At 40.2% G+C, this 18776-nt stretch overlaps 1 protein-coding gene and 1 long non-coding RNA gene across 5 annotated transcripts in view; both read right to left on the reverse strand.

Annotated features, from left to right (window-relative positions):
* The window catches only part of LOC136183009 (uncharacterized), a 32029-nt gene extending 28553 nt beyond the window's left edge, over window positions 1-3476 (reverse strand). The window contains exon 1 of one of the 2 annotated variants that reach the window (XR_010668853.1): window positions 3389-3476. This is a non-coding gene — a long non-coding RNA (uncharacterized lncRNA). The remainder of the gene's footprint in view (window positions 1-3388) is intronic. The other variant, XR_010668854.1, reaches the window with a different exon arrangement.
* A 1143-nt stretch (window positions 3477-4619) lies between these two features.
* The window catches only part of tbcd (tubulin folding cofactor D), a 28716-nt gene continuing 14559 nt past the window's right edge, over window positions 4620-18776 (reverse strand). For 2 of the 3 annotated variants that reach the window (XM_020655395.3, XM_020655394.3), the window contains 25 exons: window positions 18024-18081; window positions 17905-17934; window positions 17021-17106; window positions 15962-16042; window positions 15802-15875; window positions 15541-15658; window positions 14339-14399; window positions 14221-14243; window positions 14105-14136; window positions 13905-13967; window positions 13717-13793; window positions 13451-13532; window positions 13220-13338; window positions 13014-13105; window positions 12612-12752; window positions 11803-11886; window positions 10173-10331; window positions 9873-10011; window positions 7337-7458; window positions 6637-6714; window positions 6461-6547; window positions 6282-6369; window positions 5494-5603; window positions 5312-5396; window positions 4620-5219 (listed from right to left, as the gene is read on the reverse strand). In XM_020655395.3, the coding sequence (XP_020511051.1) occupies window positions 5199-5219; window positions 5312-5396; window positions 5494-5603; window positions 6282-6369; window positions 6461-6547; window positions 6637-6714; window positions 7337-7458; window positions 9873-10011; window positions 10173-10331; window positions 11803-11886; window positions 12612-12752; window positions 13014-13105; window positions 13220-13338; window positions 13451-13532; window positions 13717-13793; window positions 13905-13967; window positions 14105-14136; window positions 14221-14243; window positions 14339-14399; window positions 15541-15658; window positions 15802-15875; window positions 15962-16042; window positions 17021-17106; window positions 17905-17934; window positions 18024-18081 (2110 nt within the window). In that variant the 3' untranslated portion in view covers window positions 4620-5198. The remainder of the gene's footprint in view (window positions 5220-5311; window positions 5397-5493; window positions 5604-6281; window positions 6370-6460; window positions 6548-6636; window positions 6715-7336; window positions 7459-9872; window positions 10012-10172; window positions 10332-11802; window positions 11887-12611; window positions 12753-13013; window positions 13106-13219; window positions 13339-13450; window positions 13533-13716; window positions 13794-13904; window positions 13968-14104; window positions 14137-14220; window positions 14244-14338; window positions 14400-15540; window positions 15659-15801; window positions 15876-15961; window positions 16043-17020; window positions 17107-17904; window positions 17935-18023; window positions 18082-18776) is intronic. The other variant, XM_065964484.1, reaches the window with a different exon arrangement.

An 18776-nucleotide genomic window follows, 5' to 3' on the forward strand; every position in this document is an offset into this window, starting at 1 on the left:
GATATAAAAACACACTGCCCATTAGCCTGCGGTCTCTAGCAAGGACACAGGCTTAGCATTTTACCCACATTCCTCAAATCTTACCCAGCTGCCTCCATTTCCAAATGACTATAATTCTAAACAACGTGGTAATTTCCTGGGCACAGAGCGTATGCCTGGTGTGCTGCTGATTATGGCTGTTTGGGAAACGTATAAAGACTGTGGTTTCCTGAAAGGGAGACCGCATCAGCTGTCATATTCATAATTACAGCACTTCTGCTATTTCTATCAATCATATAATCATCCTATCTCTGCTATTTCTATCACTTGTATAATTATCTCATTCATTCAGTCATTTTTATCTCCATTTGTTTTGGCAATTTCCTAAAAATCAACGACTTCCAAAAGTTCTGCTATACGGAGTGAAGCTTTTTGTCTTACACTCATTATGAGCACAAGCTGCTCTTTAAGTGCTGGACTTGATATTTGTACTGCAAAGTCAGGACAAATTTATGATTCTCTAAATGACGAGACAGACCCGTCTGAGCAGGTCTGCTGCTGTCCTTCCATAAACATTAGACACAGGTCTGGAGTAGTGAAAACTATCATTATTCAATTAGAGGGCTTCTCAACCCCAAAGCCGAGCTAGTTGTAACAGCTGCACCAGAGCTCCATAAATTAAGGGCAATTTAGGCCGGAGCTCTACTAATGAGACTGTCTAACGAGCTGGAGGGGGGTTGTAAACGTAGTCGTAGCCATAAACAGAAAGTCCCAGCAGGAGTAACACCTGGGGACAATAAACTCAGCAGACAATAGCTCGATCCCTGGGCTGGGCTAAATAAAATATGTAAGTAAAAGTTTTAGTCGCCTATATAAAGTGAAGTTTAATGTGGCTAGTTTTGTTTAGGTGCACTTTATATAAACCTCTTAATGGTTATTAAGAGCAGGTCTGTTACACAGGTCTCTCTGTATGTTTATGCTTCTTGTATGGTGTGAACGCAACATTTCCGCAACAATCCCAAGGTTTGATTTGAAGCGCTGTGTTCTGGCACCAATCAGCAACCTCCAGTGTTGAGAAATGCAGCCAAGCAGAGCAAATCCTCAAGTGTCCACTTCAGTCTGACTCCAAAAGCCAAGGAATCCCCATTGGTCCCATGTTAAAATGCAGATTTAGCTTTAGAAACAATCATGTTTACAGCTTGATAAAACAAAAAAATGGGTCGTGTCTAAATGCTTGTGAATTCTTTAATTGCTTATTTGTTTTGTTCATATTAAGTTGAGTTATGCATAACCATATTAAACACGGACGTAGTCTCAGGGATGCATTGTCAGTCGCCATTTTGGAAATGCCATCTCCACCTCACTTTCAAACAATCTAGAAACTGACAACGCAGCAGATCTGAGGCGGGCCCTGTAAATAGTAAATGTAATAGCCACAGGAGACACCAGCCATCAGGAGGCCCCTTTATTAAGACGCAAGGTTATACACCTCTGCAGACGGGGACATTTGAACCAAGTCATTTTGCTCAATTACACAAAAAAAAAAAAACTATCTAGAAATCAACAATGAAACAGTGGAAAAGCATTAGGAAATGTTTCACCTCTTAACTCTCCATGACACTTTGTTTTAGCCCCATTAAAGCACACCACATAAATCTACATGTTTGGCACAGTTCTAACTGCGATCTTTGCACAAAACCACACATGTAAATATTGCATTTCTGCCGCTCAGAATATGTTATAAAAAGAAGTGAATATTGCAGATTGTCTTCTTGTCCTTTGAGTGTACTCGAAATGGGCTGTTGGTTTAAACCAGTACATAATCTGTAAAAAAAAAAAAGAATGAATAAACAGAAGGTTATCCTGAGGGAAATTAGTGTAACATTGGCCTGTGTGTCCACCACCACAGTTGAGTCATTGATTGCGTAAGTGATTGTCATTATGTATGCTCCTGTGATGTTGATACCAATCAGTGGATCATGACGGGAATTACAAACGAACTGTTTTCCTCGAAGCAAAAAACAAGCAGTCCATGTACAGAGCCTGAATTCTTTTATGGTGAAAGTGCAAGAAGCGCTCACATGTCCTCCGACAGGCTCCATCATATGTTGCATATAAACGGATGAACCATAATCAGAATCATGAGCTCTGCAGGTTTTACAACTCGCTGTGTGTCTTGAGAGAGAAAATTGGACCCAGTTGTCAAAATGAAGAACAAATGTGTATATTTTTAACAAGTATCATAGGAGGAAGTTCCAATATGTAGACTTCAAACTGTATTAGCGCAGTACAAATGCTATAGACATCCTGCCAATACTCTATATGGAGAGGTCTGCCCCCTTCCCTTCATGATCATTCTCTTGAGTAAACTGCTTTGGGTGCCACTTAATCCCATAATAACCAGAACAGTGCAAAGTGCTAAGAGGTCTTTCCCAATATCACACCAAATGTAGTCAATGAAGGAGCAGCAGCGCCCCCCCCCCCCCCCCCCCCCCCCCCCACCACCCCTCTCTCCGATGCTCTAAAAGGCCACCATTGTATGTGAAGAATTGCCATGGCTACTGCCGACGAACTGTAAGCCTTTAAGAATTATTAGCATTCCTCTCTACCCCGAGCACTGTAGCAAAGCTGCTCGCTTTGCCATCAATCCGCCTTGAGAGAAACACACCATTTCTTTCATTGGAAAACTACAGGAATTTCCATCTGGCTGGGAATTAATTAAAGTCGAATTATGGGCTGCAGCAATATTGGACTGCCCAGACAAATTCAACAACACCCATGGAGGGTATGAGTGAATGCGGAGTTGTTAATGAGCATAGTGAGAGGCCAGAAAAGCCACTTGTCAGGGGGCTCTACCTCAGCAGTAATAAGGCAAGATGAGCGTAAGACAAATAACAAAGTGAGCATTGATAAATCCATTTGTTTCTTTGGACAGAAATGATCATTGAAGTCACTGAATTCAGCGAGAAATATCTTTTTTTGAAAATGTTTGTTTCCAAAAGAATGACTGAATGTGGCTTAAGATTTAAATCTATGTTATGTTACATTTAAACATTTAAAGGCAGGGTTGGTCATTTTTCAGATAGACTTTTTAATATTTTGATTGAAATTGTCATTAGGTCCCGAAATAAATTAATAATTCATGCGTTCTGAAAAAAGAACAAAGAAAATCTGCCATCTGTAGCAATTGTAAGCCTGTAAAAACTTCGACCAATGTCTGCCAAGAGGTACTAACCTGATGAACCAATCACGCCTCCCTGCCTGTTCTCTACCTATGCGTGCACTAGCTCACACAAAGCGCATCAGCGATGACTGAGTGCATACTGTGAGTTTGTCGTTGGTCGTTGTGAGTAATAAAATAGTCAGTTTTATGTTTTAAGTATTATGATAATGTTTAGTTCTTACTTACCACAGAATGAGACATGAGAGGACGTAGTTTCTACACAATGCAAGCGATGAGCTGAGGTCCGCTTCTGGAGCGATGGCGCTCGTGCATGTAGGAGAGGGGCGTGGCTTTTGAGGGAGCACAGAGGGGAGGGGGCGGGTGTAGATGGAGCCCTGAGGGAATGCTACTTTCAAAATCATGCTAGTTTTAAAAAATAACCAACCCAGCCTTTATTTGGATTGATTATTACAGAAAACAAATTGGAGGTTTTATTCTTATATGCATGATTTTTCTGTCCTCATCCAGAGTTTCTTTATGGAAGTCAAATGTGATCACGTGAAAATTGAAACCAGAAGATTCATGTTTATGGAGTTTTGGCAGGAAAAGTCTGTTTCTTCCCGATTAAACTGGAAAAGACTAACAAGGTAGTAATGGCCATGATGTTATTCAGGACTTTGCAGCAGAACAACGCCAAACACGTGATAAACAATAAAATTACATTGTTTTCCCCGTTTTATGATGATCATTGGGGAATTTTAAACCTAGTTAAATGAATCATATGACTTAAAATAATGCAATAGAGTGATTACCAGGCTATGGCATCTCTGCAACATATTATAAACAACCACCTAATTCTTCAATAATACAGCAATTGTATCTGTGTGAGACAGCGAAGTTGGCTTGAACAATGTGAGCACTATTAAGACTCCGAAAGAGAAAGTCTGACACAACAGGCCCTGTTCCACAACTTGGGAGGCTCTGCTATCAGAGCTGGGACTCTTCCAGTCCCTGGCACCTCCAACCAACCATGCAGAAAAAGTAGGTCTGCATGGGACCCAAGAGGACGCAGGACCCGAGTGATTCCATGGTTTGTGCCCAAAACAGCTACATGGTGAGTATTTCCCTGGAGTGTACGCAAACAATAGTTTCAGTTACACCTCTCTAAGTAGTTCCAGGTACAGGTTACATGAAAACAGATCTGTTAAGAACATGTCTCGAATCTCACTAGACTCTGACATGACAATAAGAGAGGTGTTTTGTACAGAAAACTTCAATAACAGCCTTCATGTGTGGAAGATACGATTCAACAAAAGAAGCAGACAGTTGATTGTTCTCATGTTCAGAGCTTAATCAGGTAAGAACTGAACAGGTGAAACATCCTTAATGAAAGTAGGTACATGTGATATCAGTGTGCTGTGTTTGGCCTGGTCGCATGCAAGAATTATGTTGTAATAATAACCAACAACAAAAGAAATGTGATGCTGTTGTCTATTTATTGTCATGGCAAGCATTCAGAATGTGATTCCTTGGTGTGAGTGTTCAAAACAAAAAAATCACAGTCGGGAACAGTTAGGAATGATGATCCGGCCTGATGATCCATGTTACTTTTCAAAACATTCAAGGTTTTCTCAGAAACTTTTTCTTTGAAATGATTCAGGGGAATGTACCGAACTTTTACAACTTTTCAAACATATGAAACCCTCGAAGAATTAAATTATTCTTTCAGCTCTAATCAAACATTAAGAGTCAATATTATTTTTCCATTTCTAGTACCTAAATCTTTTAATGGTGTTAAGCATCAGCTGTTAAAAACATTAAACAATATTCCACCTCTGTCATACATTAGTGCTTTTATTAGTCATCAGCTTTTTAACATGCAGCCGTCGAAGTGCAGTTTTCTTCAGAAGTGTTATTCTTTAGGTAGATGTGGTGTTTTCTGAAAACCTAAAACAAGACAGCTTCAGGGGAGTAGCACTAACAGTCCAGTCTTTACTCTTACAGCTTGTTGCCCACAAACATTATTGACATTTCAGGTTTTGACAGTCTCTTATGATCAGGAAACCGGGGCAGCACTCTGTGGATCAGTTGACATGTTAGCTTTGTCCAACGAGGAGATAAATCATAAAAAAAACATTTTGTTGGTTGAATCTTCACTTAAGTGGTTACCTTGGCAACCACTTGTGGCTGGGAGACTCCCAACAAATCACAAAGCTGATTCCTGTGGGGCTGGACTGTAGCGAGGTTGCTCTCCCTGGAAGGGACAGACAACAGTGAGTGTCACACACAAAAACAAAACGCATTTGAAAACTAGAAGGTTTGTAATAATTGAATCAAATGACAACACTAACCAATTAGTGTCACTTAGCAGGGTAGTGACATCATCCAACACTTCTGGATCTATGACATCATCATAGTACAGCAGCATCTCGTACATCTGGCTGGCTGTGGTCTTCCTGATCTAGATTTCAATAAGAGGAACATTTATTTTTTTCCTGATGCTGCACAAAGCAAAGTAAAGAAAAAGCACAAGGTGATGACAGCCATGATAGAGGCTTCATGAAACAGTAGAGACAAAAATGATACCTTCAGCATGTTATCATACTCACAATGTCAAGGCTATGTGCTGATGTTTAAATATCAGTAGAATATATACTATTAGTTCTGCATGTATTTGGTCAAAAGTAAACTAAAGTACTTAATGAATGAGACCTGATAAATGTGCTCGTTATGCTAATATAAAGTACACATTTCCTGTAAATTCATCAAAACACTGAATGAGTCATGTTACTCAAGACATTAAGATCAGCGTCATGGTTCATCAAAGTTTTTAGGATTCATCTTCTGGAAACCATGAATTTTTATTTTTCAAGCAATCCATCTGATAGCTGTTGACACATTTTGTCAGGACCAAAATTCTTGATCAAACAATCAACAGTTGTACTCCTAAAGCTACACTAATAGTCTGGAAAGAGAACATAGTAACACAATATAAATGACTTATACAGCAGCCTTACATGTTTCATAGACAATTAAGGAGTGTAAAGTGGCTGCATTTTTTTTTTTTTTTTTTACAATGACTGACAGCTTTTCTGAAGTTTGATAAAAAATGGAGAGTTTTCCTCTCTTTTGAATTTACCACTGGGAAGGGATGGCAGAGCAGCATCAACAGCTGGGACAAGACTTTCTTCCTCACTTTCCCCTGGAACTGGACCAGTCCACAAAAGCTGAGAAACAGCAAACAGCACAGTCAGCACAAGATGGTGTTTTCTGCCTCGGTCCAACATAACACGTGTACTCAATGAGATGAAGACTTACACAGATATACAGGCTTGCAGCTTGGAAATATTTTTGGCCTTCTTTGACTCTTTGCAAAGAGTCAAAACGTCCACACAGAACGGATGACTTTGAAAACAGAGACAGAAGAACTTAAGCTCCACAGGTATAATCTTTGTTGTTACTACTTTTTGAACAACAGTTATGGTAATACTCACTCCTCTTGTGTGGTGAAGATTTCAAAGCAGCTGTTGGCAAGCATCTGATTGAGCATCTTAAGAAAAGGAGTGGACACCCTAGAGAAGAATGAGAAAAATCTGTCACGAAGGAGCTTAAAGATCATACTGCATACCTATCCTTAATAAAATCAAAAATTCATCAATAAAGCATAATCAAAAAGTAACAATAAACATGATTAAATGGAAACAGAGCACAGCATAGAAGAGAGAAAAAAGAATCCATAGAGTGTATAAAAGAAGTAGACATTAGACAAGTAGTCAGTGAAGCCTTTAATAGAGCCAGACATGACGCATTGCCATCCCTCAATACTAATCAACAAGTTGCCATGGTAACAGCTTGTCAATCATAAACCTTTATTGCCTATTTTACAGGATGGGATTAAAATTGATTAAAGGAACGTGTTGGTTTGAAGAAAACTCAAAACTAGTGATTGACAAACGGAAACATTGGGGACATTTTTACAAGATGTTTTTTCTCCAACAAATGGGGAGTCACCCCATGATGGCTATTAGAAAGGGCCTTAGTAATTAATCAATCTATGCTTGCAACAAGAACAAATAAATGTGAACAAAAATCCATTAAAGTTCACTTTTGAGACATGGCTTTAAATAGAATAGGCTAACACTTCCTACAGTCTGACACTGAAAGGACCTGAATGAAAAAAAATTAAGAAACTACCTGTCATTCTTAAGATTGTCTCTGAAGACGCTCAGCAGAGAATCTCCAAACTCTGAGAGAGCCGCATTGTCACGCTGGATCACTCTCAGGTAGTCGAACAACCATTGTGATGAATAGTGAACCTTAAGGAGAGAAGGAAGCGAACAGATGCAGTTCATATGCAGCAGCAGCAGGCTGGATGATGAAACAGGGGACGTAAAAAACATATGGACTCAAAACTCATATTGGTGAGCCTGGTTGGTACTCATAACTGTTTTCTTTACCTTTTGTTAAGGAAATAATGTGTGAGGATGACAGGTAGAGAGTGAGTCATAGAGGTTTGTTTTAAGCCTGTGACTTGTGATTCATTGTACTGGTATGGATCCTTTAACAGATAGTACCTAAAAACGTTTGCAAAGGTATTTCAATCTAAGTAAAAAATAATAAAAATTTGGTCGCGATAACATTCCATCTATCTATCCATTATCTTTACCCCTTTTTCTGGTTCGGGGTCGCAGGGGCCTGATGCCAGCTGTCATTGGGCAAGAGGCGGGGTACACAATGGACTGTTCACCAGTGAATCGTAATAACATTATACTAGTTATTTATTTCTGAATCAATGCCATAAGAAGATACATTGTTGAACTTATGATACCATCCGACTGCAGGGAGACCTTGAAACTTGCAACTTAGCAACACAGTTTGATAGAGATACACAAGGATACACAAGGTGTTTTGATAAAAGACTCTGAAAGGCTAGATTTCTGATTTGGAGCATTTAGAGTTTATACTGCCAAGAACTTAAACATGTGAAACACTTGATGATGATTTCTCTCAGTTTTGGGACTCGGTGAGTTTCTGCCGTTTGGCTTTAGTTTCTCGACATTCTGGTTGGCCTGCAGTGCAGCTCCTGGAAAGTGAATGGAAGCTTCATCTCTCTCTGGCCTGTGTGAATATGTGCCTGTGGTGTGAGAATGGTAATCTTGGCCCACGTATCGATGCAGCATTGGCTCAGTTTCCTGCATTCAGCCCTGTACAAACATATCAGTCCGTCACGTCTCTGAGGCTGAAAGAGCAGGAGGTAAAAGTCAAACGAAAGCCAGAGAGTCTCATAGGGAATATGTTTACGGCCTCCATTGGCAGATGAGGCCAGCTTTACTGATTTCACTGCTGTTACAGGCTTTAAACTTGTTTTTCTTTTATTATATCCACAAACAGTGAATGTTAAAAATAACCAAGCTATCATAAATCTTTGTGGGAAGGACCTATTTTCCAATGATTGGTTTTGAGAGGTCAGGTCAAAGTGGAAAATGAGGATGGGGGCTTGATCAACCCCTTTTAGGCGCCAATATGAGCCTCCAGAGTGATGAGCCTCCTAAGAGGTCAGGAGGGGAACATAGCAAACCCGCTTTAAAGCTGTTATTTAGCACTAAGTTAACAACTTTCAAATGATGGGAAAAGACTGTACCATGAGGGCCCTGTGAGATCATTCTTTCTGGACACATCTGGATCAATGTTTCAGCTACAGGTGGTTGCAGCAGTGGAGGCAGAAGGGTAAAGGTGTCGATAAATAACACAGCATGATACTTGTCATATAACAATTCATAGAAAGTCCGCCCTTCTTGGGAGTAAGGGACTGCAGCTCAGAGGACATGGCGCCCCCTGTTGGCCTAAATTCATCCTTAATAATAACAGCTAAGAATTGACACATGGCGCCCCCTGTTGGCCTAAATTCATTCATTCAGAGGTTGCTATGTAGTGAGACCAACAGAAGTATCTTATCCTATTTAAAGGCATTCATACGCCGCTGACGAAGCAGCGGGAGCAATTCAGGGTTAAGTGTCTGGCCCAAGGGCACATCGGACATGTTGCTGAAGGAGCTGGGGATTTGTAATTTTCTGCTTGGATTTTTTTTTGTAATGTTTACCTTTAATCACTGCATAGGCACCTACAAAGGTGGATATGGATTTTGCTTCATGCTGTCTCATATATATATCATGGGTTTGGGACTTTGTCTCACTGTCAGTCTGCTCTAAAACGCTTCATTTTTTGTTTCTACACTAAACTCGTTAAATCCTCAATCCAATATGATGCACGTTGTTCCAGTCTCATCAGAGCTGTATTTGCTTTACTTTTAATACATCCCATGTGGATAGTTTCTTTCATGCAGGGTTCATCCACTTCCTGCATCATACTGTATATACCTACAATATAAACCTACTTTGCTTCTATGTGCAAGCCTACATTTTGAGCACAAGCAGAACCAATCTGAGTGCACTACACATTTTTAAAGTAAAGTAAGTAAGTCATGCTCTTAACCATAATACCATGCTTTTGAATATATATATATATATATATATTTATTTATTTTTTAAACATGGTCGATAAGACTGATATCTGTTGGCTGGTAAAGCATATGAATCCTACACATCAGGGCGTTAACTTTCACTTGTGCATGTATGCCAGTAACTGCATTTTTCCCATCTTCGCATCAGTTTTGCTTATTTCTCAAAACCTCTCTCACATCTGTAAAAAATATATTTCTAATTTGACCTACTGTGGACTCTGTGAGCCCTCCTACTGACACAGTGAGGCCCAGCAGGGTGTGGTGCTGATACTGAGGCAGACTCAGCAGCTGGGTGATATACTTGTAAGCTTGGGATGGAGCATTCCAGTTCAGACTGGTTAGGGTCTCACTGAAAAAAAAAGGTAAACGGATATCATCATATATAAAAAGTGCAGTCACATACAATCCCTCAATATGAAACTCTCATATTTAACTGATTAAAGTCCCTGCAGCTGTCAGAGCCTGTTAGGCTGCTGGATGAGCTGCAAATTAAGAGCAGGGGTTACTCACGCAGGAAAAATGCTCAGCAGCTCCTCTTTGTGGGGGATGTGTGGTACTGCAGGGTCTGTGCTGTGGAGGAGGCGAAGGAGGATGTTTCCAGCATGAGCTCTGTAGCGATCAATCTTCTCTGCAGCCTGCTGGGCCAGGCAGCACATTGTACACTTCACCCTTACAGACAGAAGTACAAAAACAATCAGAAGACAGACTCAGGAGGCCAAGCAGATTGTCACTAAACTTCACAAAGGTACCTGCAAAACACGTCTTATACTAACTACCGTACTCCGTCTCTTAGAAATGGTTCTGTAGATCAGCAATCCATTCATCAATCAATTTTCTTTCACATCTCCGTGGCCAGGTTGTTGTAGCAGAAGGCTAATCAATTGAATCCAGACATCTCACTCTAAAGTTTGTAAGGCTGAGCCCTTCCTGTTCTTTAAGGTAAAATGTGTTTTGGAGGTGATCCTTGAACTTGGAGTATGCGTGTGAAAAAGGGGTGCTTGTGGGCAGGGAGACAGATTGAGACAATAGGGTGTGTCTTATTGGGAGTGGGAAAAAAGTCACAAGAAGTTGATTTATCTTCCAGAAAATAATAATTCTAAGAAAGCTGTTTATTAAAGTGAAGTTAGCCACCTAGCTGGCATTTGTTTCACCATCGGCCAGTATGATGAAAGTTGAAGGCTGGAGCGTATATTCAGTGTTTTTAAGATTTTTTTAATTTTTTTTTATGCCTTTATTTCAGAGGACAGTGAATAGAGTAGAAAATCAGGGAAAGAGAAAGTGGGGAATGACATGCAGGAAAGGAGCCATAGGCCGGACTTGAACCCAGGCCACCCGCTTGGGGGACTACGGCTTCCGTACATGTGGAGCAACCTAACAGCCAGTATTCTCATACTGTGAATAAACTAAACAGCAACACTGATTTTCTTCCATGTTCATTTAATGTTTCAACCATCAACAGAGTAGGTAATTGAATGTAACATATTTTTTTAACCTTTCCTCTATTATCATGACAAAACCTTGCTGATCCAGGTTGGATTAAATTAAGCTGAGGTATTTTGGCCACACCTTGAGACACCAAATACAACAAAGGCAGTGAATCAACAAAGAGGCTTGACACCTTCTATGGTCACCTGCTGGTGACATGAGACTCAGGCCTGAGTTTTTCTACCTGTTAGGCAAAGAAAAGAAATCCAGGAGTGGTGTTAATCATGTTTTTTTGGTGTTTTCACACGAGCACAAAACTCCAGAAAGCTTCTGAAATTCTTTTTCATGTTATTCCGTATCAAGTCTGAGTGAGCCAATGATAGAACACAGCAGGAAATATTCAGGAAAATTCATGGTGGGGGTGTTCCTGAAACCAACGTGTGACCATGTGAATGATCATCATGCATGTAATGAAACTCTTTTATTATGTGTTTTGCTTGCTAGTTTGTTCCTTTTTTGGGACAAATGAATATTTCAGCATTGTTATAAAGGCAAAAGTTGTCCTCATAGCGTCATACTCTACCGCTTTGTCCCCCATTTCCGTGTCTTTCTTTCCACGTCATGTCCTGCCCAAGCAACTTAGAAAGATTTCAGGGACCGCCTGTCAGAATTGTCAGGAGTGCATGTGTGACATTGGCCTTAGTTTGCTACTCACAGGTCAGGTAAAAGGATCTCTGGAGCACTGCCAGCCACCAGCAAAGTCACCTCCATCAGGCTGGTCATTGCTGCCTCTCTCACCCTGGGGACACGACAGAAAGAGTTCACACATTATTCCTAAATGACATAAATCTGCCTCACAGACTTTGTGCTGGGTTCAGCAGCAGCACTTCATGAAGCAATCTTTTGAAACATACTTGATAAATGAGGAGCAGGAACAAGCACAGACATGAGCTGTCACATGGACATATATCAAGTGATCGAGATTGCATTAAAGTGTCACTTGATTTGTCAGTGCTATATTCAAATTACCATCATTGCTGAGAGGCACAATTTGTTTGTGTGAAATGTTGATCAGGTTTTTTTTCACAAGTCAAACCAAGACACAGGTGCACATGCCTCAAGTTAAGCTGTGTATTACTGGCCTATTGGCAAACATTTAAGTCATACATGAGAGATATAAAAGAGACAATTGTCACCCTTGAGAAAAGGAAATGGTGCAAAAAAAATAAAACGACAACCGGATGTAAAAACAATACAAAACCAGATTCAAGAGAAAGACTGAGTTAATGGAAAATATTCCATGACTGTAAGAAAGAAGCAGCACATTCCGTGTCGTGAGGCCAAGTGACAAGCCAGGTGACATTCCTGATGGTAAGCATGGCCTTGGGCTACAAGTGACAGGAGCAAACAGGGACAGACAAACACCAAGAGGCTCCAGCAATGGGGCATTCCTACTCCCCGAGGCAAATAAAAGAGTACGTTTGTTATTTTTGAGTGTTTGTGTATTTATTTGAGTTAACTCACCAAGCCCCTATGTCCCCTCTGCTATCGGTCGTGAAGTCATTCATGCTGCCGTGCAGAGTGCCATAGACCTCTGCCACATTCTCAGAGCAAAGGAAAGAATCTGGGGAGCTGTAAGCGCTAACACCCACCTTGGCACACACTCTGACAGAGGAGGAAAAAGAAAGATGTATTACAACATTCACAAAGGGGAACCAGAAGAGATCCAGAACACACAAAAAAAAGTTGTATGAAAGAATGGCTGGATATGTCATACAGGTCCTGCAGATATAGTCAGCTGACTGTTTAATTTAGCATTACTGCCTGCACAACAGCGCTTAGCTAGCAGACACAATGGAATTTTACGACATGGGTCAAAATCCAAGGAACTAAATAAAACAAAAATAAATATAAAGGGATACTCACTGAGAAATGGCTTTGACTGCATCCCTCCTTGCCTCAGTGAAATCTCCCTTCTTCTGGCTGATGGCGCACATCTGCTGAAGGCCTTCAAGGATCTATCACAGCAGCACACACCACATACACACACAAAATAAAAAACACTTTATACATATATACTGAGGTAGGGAGATGTACAATGGCAAGAAAATGTGCACGGCCTCCAAACACACCTGCTTCAGTTTGCCATGGATCATAAAACTTGGCAGACAGCCAAGAGCGAGGGCAGATCCACAACGCGTGAGCATCTGAGGACTCTTCAGCCCTTCAATGTACTGAGATACCAGGACATCTACACAGGTGCAAAAACAACCACAAACACAAAGTCACACTCTGCTGATGAGGTAATGTTCACATTCAGACATACAATAAAATACAATGTTTAGGGGAGAGGATCAGCTCACCCTGCATTTGTGTGTCAGCCTTTCCTGGTTCGGCCTGGTAGTGCTCCTCACACAAGGCAGACAAGGCCTGTACTGCTGCAGTCTGCAGACGACAAAAGGATAAAGATCTTTAAACCAGATAAAGAAACAGTTTGTATAAACAACTCGTGGAAGTCTTTATTCCACAGTTTTCCAAGGCAACGCATTCATAATGTGAACTGTTTTTATTTCTGAATGGATGTCTGTAGAGTTTAATAAGCAGGTTAAAAAAACGGAATTGAGGTTACCATAATGCTATCCTTTGCACCACTAGAAATAAAATGAAGGGTCTTTATGGTGTCATCGATGAGAGACTGCCAGCCAGCTGAAACAAAGTGTCACAACATTAGATGTATTAGCTTACTATTAGCATGGACATTAAACGAACAACAAACATGAAACAGATGAGAGCAACAGTTTTAAAGAAATTACTTACTGATCACAGGCTCGTTCTTGAAAGGCATTTTGGACAGGGACAGCTTTTCTATGAGACTGAACACTGTGGGAAAAGATCAGACTGATGACATCTACTGAATAACCAGGACATTAAACTGGTTTGAAAGACATCCATGGGTTTTGGAATAGCTCATTAAAAACAATGCAAAACAACATTTTCTCGTTTGATTTTCGACTTACTTGCTGGCCTCATTAGCTCTCCACCAAAACCCCTAAAATAAAAACACAAGTTTGTTGAGAAAGCAAAAACAATGTTGGAAATTTTGAATCACACTGATACTGAAATGCCTTCTTACCTGTACTGTTTCCTGTCATGCAGCTGAAAGTAATAAACAATCGAAACATGAGCAATACAGGATATCATGACCACAAATTACTGTAATATTTAGTGTTGACTCCTTTATGAACACTTACCGCCTGATGAACATTTTTCAATGCATCAACACATTTGGGAGAAATCATGTCCACCACAATCCTGTAGGAAGAAACCAGAGAGAGCTCACATGAGACTTATTTGTGCAACAACTCTATCAAAAAGGCTAAATCTTTAAAGGTCACATATTCTCCTCCTTTTCAACAAGTTTAAATTAGTCTCTGAGCTCCCCAAAACGTGTGTGAAGTTTCTTGTTCTAAATCCACTTTGATCCTGTATTTGATCATGTCTATAAACCCCTCTATTTCAGCCATGCTCAGAACAGGCTGTTTCTGTGTCTGTACCTTTAAATGCAAATGGCCTGTGTCTGACCACGCCCCTCTCTGGAAAGGAATGTGGCTCAGGCTTTCTCGCTACATGCCCTATTGTTTACGGTGAGAAGGCAGTCTCAGAGGGCAGAACAAACACCTAGCTGTGGGAGTGCCACCCACCTGGGGGAGGGGTTACTGCCCTTTGTGATGTCATGAAGGGAAAATCTCCAAACAGCCTGTTTGAGCACACATTTTCTAAAAAGTGGAGCAGGCAAAACACTCAGAGGGTGTGATTTTCTCATAATTGGGGGGTTTGTAGACAGACTAGGGACACATATTAGTGTTAGAAAAACATGGTTAAGTGCATTTTGTATAATATATGACCTTTAACTGATATACTGTGCTCCTTAGTTGAGTTACACACAAGGTTTTAAGAGCTTCTGTACAGTGAGTACACACATGTTGGCTGATCATGAATGAAAATAGATCATTTCTAAGTGTGCTGTCCAACAAATCTGCAACAAAATTGTTACAAATATGTAAAGGTAAAAAGAAGACATCTTTCCGTCATAAATTACTTAATTTAAGAGTATAAAACATAATCAGTTCGTGTCAAGTGTGGACCACAGTCTGTACAGCTGTGTGATAGGTGTAGCAGACAGTGCAGCAAATATTGTAAATACTGGAGTTGGAGCATGCTTTGACAGACACAAGCTCCTTTTTGTCATTTTTAAAAACAACCTTGGCATGGTTTCTTTTTTCTGTAGAAATAAGTCTTCTTATTGGCCCTTGTCAGAAAACACATGTGGATACAAACATATCTGTAACAGCTGAATGGTCGAGCTCTGCTTCACTGTATACAACCGGTTTGTGTTGTAGGGCATTTTCAACTTAACACAAAAACCATACTGACTGTGTACTCAAGAGTCTACCTGTTGGTCTGAAGGCCTAGCTTGTACAGAGCGTGCACGATCTCTGCACATGCCAGGATGGCTCCATGCCGACCGAGGAGGTCAATGCCCACTGCCATGGGCAACAGCTGCGGCAACACTGAAGTTGACAAAGAGGAAAATGCACGGTACATCAAGTCATGAACAATAATTACAGGTTTTCATCCTTCTCTTTTAAAACATTTTGCATGAGCACTGTACTTTCTTCGTTGCCTGAGGAACAGGTATAGTGACATTGTTTACCTGTTGTTGCCATGTATTCAGGTGCTTGAGGCGTCAGGTTGTGGAGTGCTTTAGCAGAGAGCTCTCGAATAGCGCTGGAAAAAAAAAAACATACAAAGAATAACAATTACACCCTTTGTTTTAGTAACATTTATAAGAGCAGAGCTATACAAGTACTTACGAGTCCCAGTGGTTAATCTTCATGGCTATCAGATGATCTATCATGGCCTTGGTGTACTCTGGAAAACTGGCTACATAGACACTTTGGGGAACAAAAAAAAGGAAGTTTTGCAGAACAGCTGCTGACAGAAAATCATCAACTAAGAGGACATGAATATGCTATGTAACCAATGAAAAAGTGGGGGTCACCTAATATCATGTTATAAATCCTTATACCTTCTTCCTTGTTTGGTGCCTTTCTACAGGCAGACACACCCTGAGGCTAGAATCTTTTTTTTTCGTTTTAACTGCTACAGTGTTTGATTTGCAGGTGGTGACAACATTATGCCATAGGTAACATCTCCTGAAAGTCTTCGAGGTAGTTTTGTGAACACATGACTTGATGTGTGAACACAGTTTTTAAGAAGTTGATTTATCTTACCGAACAACATTAAGTTTACAAACTACCCACGGTTATGTTATTGGTTTGTTTACTTTACACAGACATTCACATTAACACTAGTGCATGGGAAGAAGCAATGCAACAGAGGGCATGTATAACTCTAGACGAGGCTGATTTGCAACCCCTGTTCCAGCCCTCTGTTCAGGTTAAAACAGGTGAAACATTCAGGTTACACAAGTTATTGCAACAAACTGGCTGTATGACACCGACTGCACCTTTTCTAGATGGTGTTAGTGAGCTTACAGGTTTATATTCTGGGTGTAATATAAACGCTTTTTTATGGATAATAAACACGTTTTTATTGTTTGTAAAAAGCAGAGAAATTAATCGATTGATAAACAGTCTGCATGCTAAACCCGTTTGAGTGAGGTTATTTTTCTTATTGAGTAATTATTTGCAAGTCACGTTGGCAATGAGACAAATCCCTGATGAACACAAGTGACACTAGAACAAAGGTTTGACAATCTGAACTGTCACATCTGCAAACCCATAGCATCTTTTTAAGGCTGCTAGAACAAGTTACGACCCGAAGCAAAGTACAGCCTTTTAATACAAGTATTCTGTGAGTGAAGATAAATGAGAAGAAAAAGCAGATGTGTAGAATGAATTGTTTCTTACCTGATGCTAAGATAGCACTTGTTGAGATTCCCCACAGCATAGTAGTCGGCTTCAGTTAAGATGTCAATCCCATGAGGAAATGTCCCCTATTGAGAGAGAAGCAAGAAACCATCAGCTGAGACATGTTGAGTGCATTTACTAAAAGCATTTACACTAGGCAATCTGTACCGTGTCCAAGCACGCTTCACCCCTAAAGTCCAGTTCATTTGACTAGTGTGAGTGCTCTATGCCTTGGCCCTGGCATGGTTGGAAGAGATGTGCTGTGGCACGGTACAGTTGCTCATTCACGAGAACGAGCACGGGTACGAAACGTGGATTGCCTTTCATTCTTGAGAAATACCAGTGTTACGGCTGTATCTGACTAAACTGACTCAAAATAAGCCACAAAGTCAGTAAAGTTGCTGTCTTCTTCTCTGTGTTGTTCTCTGATTTGCAGACGGGGACTCGACCCTGTGTCCCTGAGTCCGCCTGTTTTGTAAACTATGCATGTTTAATGATCAGGTAAAGCCATGCATGTGGTGTATTACTACGTTATGTACAAGAGGTAACCATGGGGTGGGGGGGGGGGGGGGGGGTTCTGGGCCTAGTTAGAGTGCGCCCTAAGAAACATTGTCATGTTGTTTGTCACTGAGTGGACAGTTCTTAAATAAGACACGTTATTTATACTAAATTTAAATTTCATTACATAATATTAAAAGGCAATAAAATACATTTCTAATAATAGATCTATCTCCTTGTTGGTTGCTTGTAGCTGTACAGGGAGACTTTAGATTTTTATGAAGGCAAGTTTGAGCAAGGCCGGGATCTTTGGCAGCAAATACATTTCAAATCACAGTAATTCTGTTAGTCATTAAAGACAGGCAGTCAATAGTGCGGTCACAAACCTGTCTTCCAACATTCTCCTGGAAGGCAGCCTGGGACAAAAAGAGACAAAAATGAACATCTGTCATGAAGCAGCACATCTCTACATCAGACATCGCAGGATGTGGACTGGAGAACTTACAGAGGCAGCTCTGCGGCAGTTGACATTTCGATCAAACACATTTGCAATCAGCAAAGCGCTGTGGAGAGAAACATAATGACAGATTAGTAGGGATTAAATGATCTGATCAAAGATGCAGTAAAAGTGAATTGTTTTCAGTGAAAGAAAGTTTATAAAAATGATGTTGTTAGACAAATGTGATGTCATGAAAAAAAAGAGATGTAAGCATTAATGGGTTGCCCAAGCAACTAGGCTTTTTTTAGGTTTAAAATTAGCTTTTTTCTGATCATTATTTAAATATTTACTGATAGATATTTATATATATTTATTTACTATACTTTATTGAGCCCGAGGGAAATTCAAAGCATCCAGTAGCAGGTTACAAAGATGCACATGACATGAAACATTTGTTACAAATTAAACCGCAAAACTGAAAAAATCTGTAATTAGACCTGAATATAAAAATAAAAAAAGTGTTGATCTTCTGAAGTTGTGTTGTTTATATATGTACAGCAATGTTTCAAAAGAAGGTAGTGCAAAACTATCAAGAAACAGACATTAAATAACAGGCAGTGCAAACATTAAAGGTGCGATTTAAATAATTGTGAGGTTAGCATTAAAGTGTCCAACTAGAGGCTGACTCTTGGGACAGCTGTGCAGATGGGAAATGGAAAAAGGAAGATTTAGTCCAAGACTCACTGAGTGCTCTCCCCCTGTCATAACCGTGAGGTGTTGTACAGACGTATGGCCAGGTATCGGTTAGTATTAAGATAC

Source organism: Labrus bergylta, chromosome 16, assembly GCF_963930695.1.
Source record: "Labrus bergylta chromosome 16, fLabBer1.1, whole genome shotgun sequence".
Classification (NCBI taxonomy): domain Eukaryota; kingdom Metazoa; phylum Chordata; class Actinopteri; order Labriformes; family Labridae; genus Labrus; species Labrus bergylta.